Below are 15,104 nucleotides of genomic sequence, written 5' to 3'. Positions count from 1 at the left end.
TTTATAGGTGAGAATGTAAACTGATCAGTCACATTTTAGAAAAACATGCATAGCTCTTACTAATTGTTTTTTATCATACAGAAATTCTGATAATATTAATTGGAGAAAAACAGGCCTGTGATTTTCAGTATGAGTAGAAAAAATACAACATCTATCTACTTCTTAAAAATTTTCATTGGTGAAGTGTATATTTTACTATATAATCCCTGCATGAGATATTATTGAAATCTCAAGATTATTTTTTCTGTGTGACTACCTGTCAGTTCATTAACTAGACACTCTTAAGACTAGTATACCAACCCGCTGTTCCGATCTGACCTGAAAAACTCTTCAGATGAATGGTAATGTTTAGAAAGTGGTCCAGATACAGGATTAAATGTATATCTGATTTTAATCTGGAACTTCTAATCTTGAATTTAAGTATCGTGATTCAATACATATCTTTGTAATTTATAAATGCGCATATAAAGAAAGATCTAGAAGATTTATTCACAAATTGCTTTTCAGTTGTTCTTTCTACTTTTGCTTAGCATTAACCAAAAACAAACTCACAAACAATTCCAAGACAAGATTCCCACTATTTCAAATATGCTTTTCCATTAAATCCATGCTAAATGCAGTTACCTTTTCTTACCATGCTCCAGAATGTGAGTAGCAAATTATACACTCTTTTGTCCAGCAAGTTGGAAGTAAGGTCATTTTCCGAAGGCAGTAGTAGTATGCAGTGGTATTAACTTGCTCATAATATAAAGGCCACAGACTGATGTAATTCAGAAAACCAGATCCGATATTAATCCTCAACATTGCAAGCAATAAAAGAGCTTCTATCTATAAATACAATAAAAGTTACCATGTGGAACTTACTGTGCTGGCAGTGAATCCCATTAAATCCCTCTGGACATTTACAAACATATCCTATGAATGTGTCGCCTCGGTACGCTTCACTAATTTCACATATCCCACCATTATGACATGGATTAGGAAGGCAGGGTCCTAAGAGAGAGTAGAACAAAAAGAGAAGTATATATAGATACATAATAACAACCATAATATTTTCAGTCATTTATATGCATTCATTAAAGAAACAAAATCCCTCAGGTAGACCTTCTTATTTCACTAACCCACTAAAATAAACTTTTCGCTTAGTTCAGATAACTTGCCAGCACAGATTTTTGTGAATAAGAAAAAATATGAAGCATGTCACTAATCATTAATCACAACATTATTTTTTAATGTAGGAGAAGACAGGAGACAGAGAAGCTAAATCTTGCCCTCCTATTAAAGATAACAGGCATTCTAACTTTTATACCACTGAGGAAATATGTATTAATCAAATGTACTTGTCATGTACAGAGTGACATGTACAATATCCCTGAATAACCACTATATGTCATGTTAGTAGTTTGAGTAGATCTCTGCTATGTCTTTGGATGACCTTCTGAATATGTGACCACCTTGGCCAGCAGTTAGCAGCTACTACACAAACTATTTCTTTTTTTCCTTCAAATGCCTTTTTAGCATATCCTCTTTGAGCTGATTTCACAAAGGTCTTCTGGCTAACTAACCACAAGCTAGGATGACTAAAATTTCAGCTGTGAGATCCAATTTGTTAGGTTTGCAATGACTATACACACCTTTAAATAACAGTGTGTTTTGAACTGAAGTATAAAGTTTGTTCATTTAATTGCATGTGTTAAAAGTCTTTTACATTTTATTAAATTAATAATACTACCTGTAATATACCTTCTACCACAAGAAAAAACTTCAGCATTTTGCTAATTTTTTTTTTTTTACAATCTCACTTAAAAGAACTGATAATCATTGATTGAAAAGCCTCACATGCAGGTTTGTGTGTGAAAAGATTTGTGAATTCAATATAAAGTATGTTACTTTCAACCTTTTCTATGTACTCAGAAATAAGTGATCTTTTGCTTACTGAAATGCAATGTCATAATTATTGACTCAATTAAAATTACATAAAAACAAAACAGAAAACAAAAGAGAAAATAACTTCTTTCTACAGAATAATTTACTGACAATCAGCACTGGGAATTGAATCATTTAGATTTAGAAGAGCTGTAAGTTTCTGAGGGTCTGTCTGTTAGTTTATGTTTTGAATTACAAACCCAATATTTGACAGATGTTCAAAGCAACGGCATTCATTCAGAACATCACACTAGTGAAAACTGCACTCTCAAAGAAAATATAAATTTACAAAAGATAAAAATTAACAGAATGACAGGGTTGTCAGAACACATTCCCCAGTTGTAATTGCCCAGGTGGTTATATAATAGTGATTTGAGAAACTATCCATGCACACATTCCTATTACAACTTATGTCATCAGCCTATTCTAGGACAAAATCCTCCAGAAGTTATGCTTGTGTGCATCATTAAACATGGTATATGTCTCACTGAATCCAATAAATAAAAGACATGAATATATAGCAGATTATTTTAAATGCAATTAGCAGTAAAAAGAAAAAAAAAAGGCAAAAATAAGTAAGATGAAAAGGAGACTGGTTGTTGCTTTTTTTGCCTTTCCCCACCCACATTACACGTTAAATGTAATGATACACTACATACTTAATTCCAAACAACATATATCATTCCTTTAACAGCTCTAGGAAGACTTGTGGTTTTCAACTATCACAGCCTGTGTTACATCTCCACTTTAATATTTTTTGGAATATGTTTAATAACTTGCACTTTTGGTCTCCCAATGAACATGAGCTGTGTATTTTTTTTTTCAAATCTCTATCATAGTGGTGCAGTTTGAGGAGTACCTGCAGGTAGTCTGATATGTTAATTATTTCTATGCAAAAGGATCTCTAATCTTCCAAGAACAATAAATCTTTTAACAATTACTTTCTCATTTTGCTTGCTGCTTTCTCCATACGGCTTGTTAGGCACATGTTCAGCATACTTTCATTGATTTTCTTTAGATTTTGCATTTTCTCAGATCAGTCCGGAGTACAAAGACTTAAAAGGTCACTTGAGGTGCATGGTAATAAATGTAGTGGTGCATGCCAGCATTTCTAACTAATGCCAGTCTTCTACAATGCCTTCCTACTGAAGAATAACAACCAACCAATAAACAACCCACACCAACAGTATGAACACTTTTTTTTTTCTTTTTGCCTGATAAGAGTTGTTGTTTGGTCATAGACATAGAATAGCAGTATTTGCAATCTGAGCGTTGTGTAATTTTGTTTTAGTTTTGTGTTTGTTCGTTCTTGTTTGTTTGTTTGTTTTTATTGTTGTTAATAGAAACTGGTAGTTCAAAAATTGTATTGAGAGCAATGAAACATCCTAATTAAATGCACTGAAACTAGTAAACAACAATCATCTAATTTTCACTAGTGAACAATAAGTTTCTAAAGAGGACATGGGTTAGACTCATCTGCATTCTAAAATAATGAATGATTGAAACTTTAAAAAGCCTATATCAACCTAACTTTTTTTTCCTAATTCTCCAGAGGACCATACTCCAGTTTACACAGCTCCAGGATTTCTAAAGCACATAAATCTTCAAGCATATAATACTCTTTTTTTTCTCCCCTTGAATTTATGGGATCCCTGAGGTAAGTTACGGAGGTTTGAGTGTCTTGAAGGTTCTGAGCCCTAATTCTGCCATAATTCCATTTAAGTATCAAAAGTGGTGTGTATGATTTAAGCACTGCTGCCAGATGATGAGAGGTCCCAGCTAACTTCCATAGGGCTGTATAGACTTTAAAAATAACACTGTATTGAATGGTGGATAATGAATTCCCTGACAATCTCATTAATATTGTTGGTTAATCAGATCTATAACAACAAATTAAAAAATATCCCTCTTCACCCAAAAAAAACCCCAACAACCAAACTTATCAACTAATTTTCCAAAAAAAAGTGGACTTCAGAGGTTGTTTTGATGGTCTGTTTTTTGTTTGTTTGTTTGTTTGTTTTTGTTTTTTAATCAATAGCACTGTAATACTTTTGTGGGTAATCTTTAAGTGGTTTCTAACACAAAGAGAACAACAACATTTGATCAATATTAATGAGCAGTGGAATACAATGGTATGCTTTCCAGGCATTTTAATCTATGTTCATATAAAATAATGTCAAAAAGATTAATTGTACCCTCAAAGTAATAGATCTATTCACTTTGCTGCTCTTTTGAGTTCTTCTTTGTGCAGTTTCAGTTGTATTAGCCAACATAGTAAGTATAATCCAAAGTACATTATTCCATTTTTTCAATTGAAATCCCACACTATTTTTGAAAAAAATAAAAATTGAAAGTTAAAGCATAGTATATTTGAAATTTTTAGATGCTCTTACTACAATCTATGAGTTTATAGATGGACAAATCAAACAAATGCATCCTCAGTAGAGTTGCAAAGGTGGTCAAGGCAGAAACATGTTATGATTTCTTCTTTGACAGGTACAGTCGACTAAAACTTCATAAAAATAAAATCTTGCATAATGTAGTACTAAAGTGGCAATTACATATATAAGGAAAATTTAGTTTGTCTACAGCAAGTAAAGCCTGGAAAGCATCATTTCACCGATAAGAATGCAATTTTTGAGAATGCTAATATATACAAAGAGTGAGTTAGCCTATTTAGGAAAACTGTTACTTCATTTTGTCTTGTATGATATTCAAATTCTTTTGAAGTGACAGAGAGAAGTGTTCAAATACCTTTCTACATTTTTATCCTGACACTCTGGAGGAAATGTATTTTTTAAAATACCTGGTCTTACTTCGAGCTACTTCTTTTTGCGTGGTCTTTCATTTTTGAGAAAAAAGCAAACAAATAAGCAAAAAAGCATAGAAGCTTTGACATTTGTGAAGCACATCTGTATGTGAATGTCATTACCTAAATTTCTGATTGCTCTCAAATAAATTATTTAGTTTTACTACAGACTGTATCTGCATGAGCAAGGCACATGGTGCAACAGGAAGACATTGAAGAGAATGAGGGCTGGTGATGAGAACCTGGTGCCCATACAGTGTCTCTTCTGAGAAGGGGGTGGTAGAGTCACTCCACTGGTAGACTGACTCTGTCTTCTGTCAATACTTTTCATCTGCTCAGGTTTGCATGTGAATATGTGAGGTATGACAGTAACTACTGTCCCCTCCAAGTGTCCAGGATGCATTAGAATTTAGGGGAAAAAAAAATGTTTCTAGTCCATTGCTGATGAAGTACAGCGGCCCTCCCACTCTTCACCCAACCAAGGACGGCAAGGGCCATGCATGAGCTCATTTGCAGTGCCAGTGCAAACTTCATCAGGGACAGCCTGTATGAAAGGGCAGCTGTGCAGTTGTCCAGTGACACAATGGACACATTTTGTACAATACATTGACACTGCACTATCAAGAAGGCTGCAGATGCTCTGCCAGATATTTTTCTGATAAATCTAAACCTTGAACTTAAAACAGGACACAGGCAAACCTGGAAGTACCGTGGCTAACAGTGTAGCCGTTAGCTTAGTAAAACCTAATAAATCAGAAAGTTAAATACCAGTCATAACAAGAAGAAAAAACAAACAATCAACTCCTATTCTGTGACTCCCATACCCCTCCTCAATTCGGTGACACTCATCTGTAAAATAAGCTTTCTCTCATTCTTCTACCAAACAGTGTAAGTATTTTTTTTTTGGCCAAATATAAAATCTGCTACTGCTTTAGTGGGAAAGACATTAAAAAATACCAGGCAGTTACAGGTGATGTCGCTAAACGAGAACTGTACATTAGTCACATATTCCTAATGTCTGATTCCCCACACTCAAAAGTGTGCTTGCTGCTGTGCTAAAACAAGAAGACAATCAAAAATCGTAAACTATAATTTCTTACTAGGACAGCATTAGATAAGGAATATGAAAAATGTAAAGAGAAAAAATAAAAAGAAAAATATACTTTAATGGAGTGACACAAGCCAGATAATCAGATTTTTAAAAAGTAAATTAAAGGCAGTGCAATACAAATGTTAACACTTTTGATGGTATCTATCTATCCATCTTTTATTCATGTAGAAATAATGCAACTTTAATGAAAAATACTAAATTAGATATTGACCTTGATATACATCAAGATGAAGATACTGTTAGCTACAAGGCTAATTGCTTCATTTATTTTGTGGAATATTACTGAAGTAAGATTAATAGATAATTTTACTTTGATAATATAGGAAGCTCCGAATCTCATCAAAACAAATATTGGAGTTATCATCAAACTAATAAAATGTATCAAATGATTTTACAGTTCATTGTAGAAGAAGAATACTGTCTACTTCATTGCCTTCATACCACTACCCTTTCTTAACTTCCTCTTGGTTCTACATGAGTGCCAGTCAAATAGGGTTTGTTGTTTTTGTTGTTTTGGTTGTTTTGTTTTGTTTTTCTCCCCTCTGGTAGGTCAAAATGTTTAGCAGAGATTTCTTGCAAAGTTTTAACATCAGTCATTTGAAGTCTTCCCTTTGCCTGTGTTTCGATAACATATAACAATTTAGATGCATCTTCTGCCACAGCAAAGTCTTCAAAATAATCTGTGACTGAGCTCACTTAGAAAGAGTTCTTATAGTTTGAATTGAATATGTGTAAATAAACCAGTGGTACGTATGACTTCTCTCATCTTTTTGGGAAGAAAAGAATTAATCTCCTTGCTGCTGGAGCTAGCAGAATAGCCCAGGCTTCCCATGGTGAGGAAGTTAAGGATTATCACACTGAATTAGGCTCAGTGTCCTGGTAATTCAACCCCATCCCTGCTGTTCATCAGTTCCTGCAACCTGAGAAGAAAGCTGAAGAATCCTGCAGTGAGACTAATTAAAAATCTACATTAGATATCTTACGAAAATTTGAGATGAGCTTAGTCTCTGAATTTTTATATTTCACATCCTTTTTTTTAACTAATACATATGTTTTCTCCTTGCAGTTAGAAATTATGTTTATATTACTTATATATGCACAAAGGAGAGACCTCCTCTTTTTCAGAAGTATATTGGCCTTTTTATTTCCTGATCATCCTTTTAAAAACTTTTTTGAAAGGTGTGACCCTTCAAATGTGAGCTTATAGAATTCAAAGTTCAGCAGACACAAGTCCAAAATATAACATAATCCTATTCAAAAGAGACCATCTACCACAGAAACACTAGAATGAGCATTCAAATCCAGCAGGAGTGTCCCAATAGGTTATAACAGAAGACTGCTTTATTGCATAAAAAAGGGAGGAATATAACAAAGGCTTCTGAAGGTCTCTTGATCTTCCTCACATTTACTCCTTTGCCTGTTAATTTAATATGATTGTGCAAGGCTTACCTGACACAGAGGCTGGTTTTGAATGCCCCCAGCTGCGTGTCTGTGTGGGCGTCATGATACTTCAGAGACCATTTTAACAACTCAACAGAAATTATCCTGCGTTTGCCGAGCTCTGAGGATCATTAATCATACCAAAATACGTACTTATGTATCAGCCTATATGGTCAAGCACACACATAACCATTCCAACAATGCAGGACAAGGAATTAGGTCTCATACCCATGTTTGAGCCTCTGCACCATCTTTGTGGTTAAGACTAAGCTTCTGGTCAAGTATTTTGTAGATTTCACCTGTATTTAGAAGAAAATTTGATTTTCCCAAGAACATTCTGGATGCAGCTGGGTCCAAAGAACAGCATGTTTGATCACTACTTAAAATTACAGCTACATCCCAGCTGCCTGCTCAGCAGTGCGCAGTTCTGAGGACATTTGAAGAGCGTTCTCAGCAGATGTGCTATTGACCTGCTGCCAGAAGCAGCTGTAATCATGAAAATGAGTTCTTCTAGTCAACACGCTCATTCTGCCACTTAAGCATGAAGCATCTTCAGTAACAAATGAATATGTTGTACTCCAGTATTTGCTCTTTCTTACAGATAATTTTTTTTTCACCTTAAAAGTCATTATGGGTTCACAATTTACATAAACATCTAAAAATTTTAGGGCCCAACTCCCATGATATTGGTGCATCATGACACAACTCAAAGAAAATAGTGTCTCAGTTAAACTAAAACCCAAGGAAGCTGACCTTGATGTATTTTGAACTACCTAATCCTTCAAGGTGTCTGAAGTGTAACAAATTCTTTCTTGCCCAGCATACTTTAATATTTGTAAAACAAAGAGAAAACAAAACCTGAAAAAAACACAATAGCTCCTACAAATCAATATATTTCATTTGATTTCCTTTCAGAATTTGGCACCATTAATTCTATTTTGCTTTAGGTTACAAATGAATTTTGTATCAACAGCTATTTATTATACCTACAGCTTGTTATTTGTCTGGTTATTTTAACCTGAAAGAATGGGCTTCGCAGAACACCATTCACAGTTTATGTGGAATGTTGATAATATTAACTGACTGTTATATGTTATTCCAGTTAATGCATGAAAGTGGTAAAAATAATTCGCAGTTACACATGCTTTCATCTCATGAACATTCTCAAAATATCAGCTTTAAAAAAAAAAAAAAATCTGTTCAGCCTGGCTCATGAGTGACTTAGTACTGGATTAGATTCTATCTAACTATACATTCATTATAAACTAATGGCACTGGTTCAGACTTAATTGCACTGTGATTAAATATTTATCTTGTTTTTAATGCAGCAAATGGAGCGTGCTGATTATAATGATCAAGGTGTCTCTATCTGGATGCAGCAAAAGCGAAGGTTCATCCCTTCAGTGCAAAATGTTTTACGTCATTTCCGCACATTTCCCTCTACTCCTGTTCTGTGGATTTTTATTACAGAGAATAAATTTAAACTAATCGTCCAGCCGTCTTCCCACCTGAGTAACCAGAATATTTTCTGATAAGCTGGTATTTAAACTTGATGGGTATACAGTGCTTTTCATTAATAAATAGTCCATTGAATGAGAATGACAGATTATACCCAAATTTAAGCTGTGGTCAGTATAATAGGCAGTATAGTGATGCTACACACGCTGAGACCTGAAAGTGCTCCAAAAGTTGCAGAATGCGTTCAATGCTTTACAAGACATTTTCCGCAACTTCTTTCTCATCGTTGCTCCTCATATGCCTCAGCTTCAAAGCTAGAGAACTTTCTTTCCCATTTCCAGTGCTGTTTTTCAGTTCCTTATACCCTTCATCAGCTACATTCGTGTTTCTATATAAAGCCCACAATGTTCTTCCCCCACCAGTCATCTCATAAAACTACTGCAGCAAGTTAATGCAAGACCTGTGCTGCATCACTTCAAGACCTTTCACAGGAGGATTTTATCTTCCCAAAGAATACATGCTTTGTTTACAGAAAATCCGGGTTCAGGGCCTTTTCCTTCATTTCCTCTAACTTTACACTCAGGAAGCAACAGCACTATTTTTACCTGGATTATAGTGTTTCAGTTGCTGACTTCTCACACTCTTGCTGGCCCAAATGTGGGGCCTTGGTTGCTATACTCTATTTTTTTGTGGTTTACTTTGTATCACTATTAAATCCAGATTAATTTTCCAGTTGATGTTAGAAATATTTTCCATTGATATTGGTTTACATCAAACAGAAAAACCTCTGCAACGACAGAAAATCTTCTATGTTGTAAAAATTCTGCTGAGGGACTGCAAAGAATTTTGTATGTTATAATAATCAGAGACTTGGAGACTTATTATAGATTGAGATTATCAACAGACAATTCAGAAGTGCAGTTCTGACAACACTGATGTCTACAGGTTCTACATTAAAATAAACTCTCGAAATTCATTCTCTACATAGTTGAACAAATCAATTTCTGTATTTACTGCATTGGTCTGTTGCTTGAGTAAAATATGTCCAGTAACAAGGAAACTATGCATAATTACCTAACACAGAACCTCACAGTCAGTTGGCATTTCTGTGCAACAGTGCTATTTTTATATTGTTATTCTTGTCATCATATATGAAGATGTCAGTTTTCACTGTTTCACTGCACTTTAAACTGTCAGTGATTGTAACTCTTACCCTTTTTCCCTATGTTCCACTAAAAATGGGAAAATTAAAATAAAACAAAACAAGAACAAACTAGAAATATTATTTGGAACCTAATTATAACAGCAAATAGATTAAAATCCAGTTAGTCCTCCTGCTGAGCATTCCGGTAGGAACTAAAAAATGCACCAGTCTAAACTTATGCTATTCATATTTGTATGAGTCAGGTCTCATTACTAGTGTCGCATTAATGACACGGAAGGAGCAGAAGAGAATCTCACAGGGTGGTTATCTTTAGGACATGAAATATTATTAAAAAGTGATGAAAGAGAATTACTAAATGTAAAATATATATAGTCCAAAAAGGCATAAAATTGTCCACAGCAGAAACCAAGGGAAATAGACAAGGCTTGCACTCCAGTCAGCCATTTCCCTTAGGATATAGGACAGAGGAAATATATCCTTTCCACTTTGCCTTTTTTTTTCAGCCGTCATCAAACACTTCTGATTTCTTGTACACTACCCTAAATCCTTTTGAATTCCAGATTCTGTCACTCTTTTCCAACTCTACTCCCTCCTTGGTAAGTTCATCATTCTCTTTCTCCTCAGACACCATTCCTGCTTTATATTGATCTCTTGCCAACTCAGAAACCCACACACTGCATAACCATCCCAAATTAAAATCACAAATCATGTTTGCAGTTATAGAATCATACAATAGTTTGAAATAGTTTGGAATCATACAATAGGTTGGAAGAGACATTGCAAGCTCCTCCAGTGCCCCCCCTGCCATGAGCAGGGACATCTTCACCAGCTCAGGTTGCTCAGAGCCCCGTCCAGCCTGGTCTGGAATGTCTCCAGGGATGGTTCATCCACCACCTCTCTGGCCAGCCTGGGACAGTGTTTTACTAGGCTCAGTGTAAAATAATTTCTTCCTCTTGTTATATTCCTTCAGTTTTTAAGATACACAGTAAAATCACCAGATGTCTGCTTCTTTTGCACCAACTACATGCACAACACAGATACAAATTAATTGCTCTTGATTACGGTGATTCACATGCAGTTAGTTGTACATGGATGAAAATACTGACCTGTTTTTTGGGGGGCAATAGTAATAATTCCTGCAAAGCGACACTGGAGATTAGTTTTTCTTCTGATAAGCAATGCTTTAACTCAAAATTCCATTTTGTGTTATTACACACAATGCAGCTGTTGTTGTTCAAGTCCAGTTCTCTGCACAGGTAAATTTTGCTTTCAGTAGAGCCTTCCGCAAGGGCTGGAGCATAACTGCAGCACTCCCAAGGACACAAACATATTCTTTTAGGGAATGGCATGGCAGACTTCCTCTGGAGCCACACACTCTTTTCTGGTGTACATTGTCAGCTGTGGCATGTCTATCTTGTCTGACACATCCAACTTTCCTCTGGTTTGCAAGATCCACAGATCTGTGCACAGGCATCACGACGACCATATTAATGAGTGATTTCAAATGATGAGGGCATGAACTAGACATAATTAACTTCCCCTCACCTCAGGAGAGACAACCTGAGTGCATGTTAATAATCTCTTTCCGATCTAGTCTAATTGTTAGCTGGATATGGTTCCTGAAAGGGAATTAATAATGTTACTCATCTGTCGATGTAACGGAGTCAGACACAGAGAAGTTCACATGGCTCAAAAATGTGGATGCTGCATTTAGGCTCCAAATGACAAGAATAAGACCAAGAGGTTATGAAACAACTTTAGTAATATAATGTGTCCTTTCATCAAGGATGTCCCTAGCTACATGACTTAAACAATCTAAATGAAAGTCTTTATTTGGTATTTCTTAAGAAGTTGCAACACATTACCTGTGGTCTGCTATGAAACTTTCAGATAGAAACAAAACTTGATGATAAATACATTACCTTATGCCTTCTGTCACTGCCCCTGTTCACGGGAAGCTAAAACAGAACACTGACCTGACAGGATCATTGACTTGTATTTTGTTTCAAAAACTGTCCAGTATTATTGTTTTGCAGAGAAAATTATTAGAATGGTTTCTCATCTAGGAGACTGTATTAAAAAAAAAAAAAGAAAATTGAGAAATTCCCAGTTGATATGGAAAGATTAAGAATCAGATATTGAAATATAGCCACCTATTCAATTAGTGTATATTAATAAATACATACTGTTCTACAGTTTTAACAGGACAAAACACTGTAGAAAACTTGAAACTAATGAAATTCATGAATAGCTGTAACAAAGACTTGCAATAATGTTGTAGAATGTTAATTCATGCTTTCAAGTAAATGTTAAAATATGGTACTGCAGGCAAATTGAATATATAACTCTATATCCAGACCTTTTTGTTCTTGGACTATTGCTTCTTCATCTTGGCTAGCCATTTCAATAAAACTTTATGAATGTTTAGTCTTTTCTCAGCTTATTTGACACAATTCAAATAACTTCTAAAGTTTATAATGGTACAACTCATTTTAACATTTTTTAGTAATAGACAACTAGACATTCATGGGAGCATGTTACATTTTCAGCCTAGTTATTTTTTCAGAACAGTTGTCATACAACCACAACTCTCATTGCAGCTAGTGGAAGTTGTGTCTTGAATAAGTAATGAATATGCACTTTTGGACTGGACTGTGAACATTTCCATACTTTTACTTATCTCCAGTCATACTGATAATTTTCATCTGGTTGTTTATTACTTTACAGTACTTTGGGTCTTATGTAAATATCTTTGCCACAATTTTGAGGTCAGATAGTAATTACTCACAGGGAGTACTACTGAAGTCAACAGTTTTATCTAAGTAGAAAAAAAAAGAAAAAGAAAACAGTTGTTTCCAAAATAAAATTTTGAAACACTACAATTGTATAGATAAGATTACACAATACAGCAGAAGATAGCTGAATACTACATATCATTCTTTCTTTAAGCCTAATAATGGACATTCATGCTCTGAGGTAAAATACTGTTTATATAAAAGACTTACAAAGGGAAAAAGTGATATGCATTTTAATTGCAGCAGTAAAGGCTTAAGCAGAATATACAATAAAAATAATTTATGCATTTCCTAAGACAAAAGAAAAAAAGGGAGTCTTGGCTCTGGCAAATGGTCATTAGCATATGGAAAGTCAATCTATCAGGGTAACAATGAGAATTGGTAGATATGAAAGAAGTGTCAGATATTTGTTACTGCAAGAAACAGTCCAAGTTGTTTCTGCATATATGCAGAAATACCCACTTCCCTGTCTGAGTGAACTCAGTCAAGCCTTTGCTTGACATTTCTATGCTCGTAAATCAAATTATGTTCTCTTTGAGATAACAACATCTGGATTTTGCTTGTAATGTTCCTTCAAAGATACATTTTGAAGGGGGCTGTTCAGTCTTTGTCAGTGTTAATGGCAGGGAACCTGCAACTGTTCATTAAAATGTAAATGCCAAAACTTCCTGTTCAAGATAAGACAGACTTAAAGATCTTAAAGATTCAGTCAGCTGATCGGAGCCAGCCCAGTGAGAGCCAGAGCCAGCGGGGTTCAGCCGACCACGAGGTTCAGCCGAGATTAGGAAGCTCAGAGGGGAACGTACACGGACAGCGTGATGTGTTGTGAAACTTAAGGAGGAGTTTGAGACGCTGAGAACCATCAGGGAGTGCGAAGGGGATATCGACTGGTGGAGTAACACCCTGACATGCCAGTCAGAAAGGTCCCAGGGAGGTACCCCCCAAAAGGAGATGGACCTCCTGCCCTCTCGGACACAGGCGGAAGTCCTGAGACAGTCCCACCCTTGTCGCTGTTGTGCAGAGGTAGGGGACCTAAAAGACGACGAGGGTTGGAAGCGTATTCTGGTTCGGCGTCATGGGCAGCCCCCCTCCCTGCCCAGGTGCCCCTCCGTAATAGGTTTGAGGCCCTGGATCTTGAAGAAGAGGTAGGTGAGGAGGTGGTGCCAAGCCTGCCTACGAGATCACATAGGAAGAGGTAGTTGACTTCACAACTTAAGACTGTCTCTGATAAGAAAGAAAGAAGGGTGATTGTAATAGGAAATTCCCTTCTGAAAGGAACAGAGGGCCCAATATGCAGAGTTGACCCTCATCCTAGGGAAGTTTGTAGTCTACCTGGAGTCCGGATCAAGGATATCGCTAGAGAGCTCCCCAAACTGGTGCACCCGACAGACTACTACCCGCTGCTGGTCTTCCAGACAGATGGGGAGGAAGGTGCTTCCCATAGTCTGAGGGGAATGAAGAACGATTTCAAGGTCTTGGGAAGGATGGTGAAAGACTCAGGGGCTCAGGTGATCTTCTCTTCACTCCTTCTTCAAGTGATGATGTGGGATGGAATAGGAAAATTCAGTCTCTAAATGGTTGGCTCCAAGACTGGTGCTACAGGCAGGGCTTTGGATTTTTTGATAATGGTTGGTTTTATAAGACTCCAGTCCGGACAGTGTCACGCAGGAAAGGTTTATCTCGCAGGGGCAAAAGGATGCTGGGGCAGGAATTAGCTGGGCTCATTTGGAAAGCTTTAAACTAGGCTCGAAGGGGGATGGGGTTGTAGCTGGGCTTGTCCCAGTGGGGCAGCATTCTAAAACTGATGAGGACCAGGTGGCCTCCTATGCCCCTAGGGAGAAATCGGTGTGCTCTGCTCGCTCCCTGAAATGCCTGCACACCAATGCGCGCAGCATGGGGAATAAGCAGGAGGAGTTAGAATCCTATGTTCGGTCAGGAGATTATGATCTGGTGGCAATTACAGAAACATGGTGGGACAGTTCACATGACTGGAGTGTGGTCATGGATGGCTATGCCCTTTTCAGGAAAGACAGGCCGGCCAGGCGTGGTGGTGGAGTTGCTCTCTATGTGAGAGAGCAACTACAATGTACTAAATTCTGCCCAGGAGCGGATGACGAGCGAGTTGAGAGTGTATGGGTCAGGATCAAGGGGCAGGCTGGCAGGGCTGACGCTGTTGTGGGCGTCTGTTACAGGCCACCAGATCAGGCTGAGGAAGTTGATGAGGCCTTCTATGGGCAGCTGAGAGTGGCCTCACAGTCACAGGCCCTGGTTGTTGTGGGGGATTTTAACTTCCCTGATGTTTGCTGGAAGGACCATTCAGCCAGCCAGCCACAGTCCAGGAGGTTCCTCCAGTGCATTGATGATAACTTCCTCATGCAGATGGTGGAGGAGCCGACTAGG

General features: G+C 36.9%; 1 protein-coding gene across 2 annotated transcripts in view; it reads right to left on the bottom strand.

The window, feature by feature from the left end:
* EDIL3 (EGF like repeats and discoidin domains 3) overlaps window positions 1–15,104 on the bottom strand; it is a 252,572-nt gene that overhangs the window by 120,165 nt on the left and 117,303 nt on the right. For both annotated transcript variants that reach the window (XM_082074857.1, XM_082074856.1), the window contains one exon: window positions 865–993. In XM_082074857.1, coding sequence (XP_081930983.1) covers window positions 865–993 — 129 coding nt within the window. The remainder of the gene's footprint in view (window positions 1–864; window positions 994–15,104) is intronic.

Source organism: Streptopelia decaocto (genome assembly GCF_964273445.1).
Source record: "Streptopelia decaocto genome assembly, chromosome: Z".
Classification (NCBI taxonomy): Eukaryota; Metazoa; Chordata; class Aves; order Columbiformes; family Columbidae; genus Streptopelia; species Streptopelia decaocto.
This window is presented reverse-complemented; position numbering and strand designations above follow the sequence as displayed.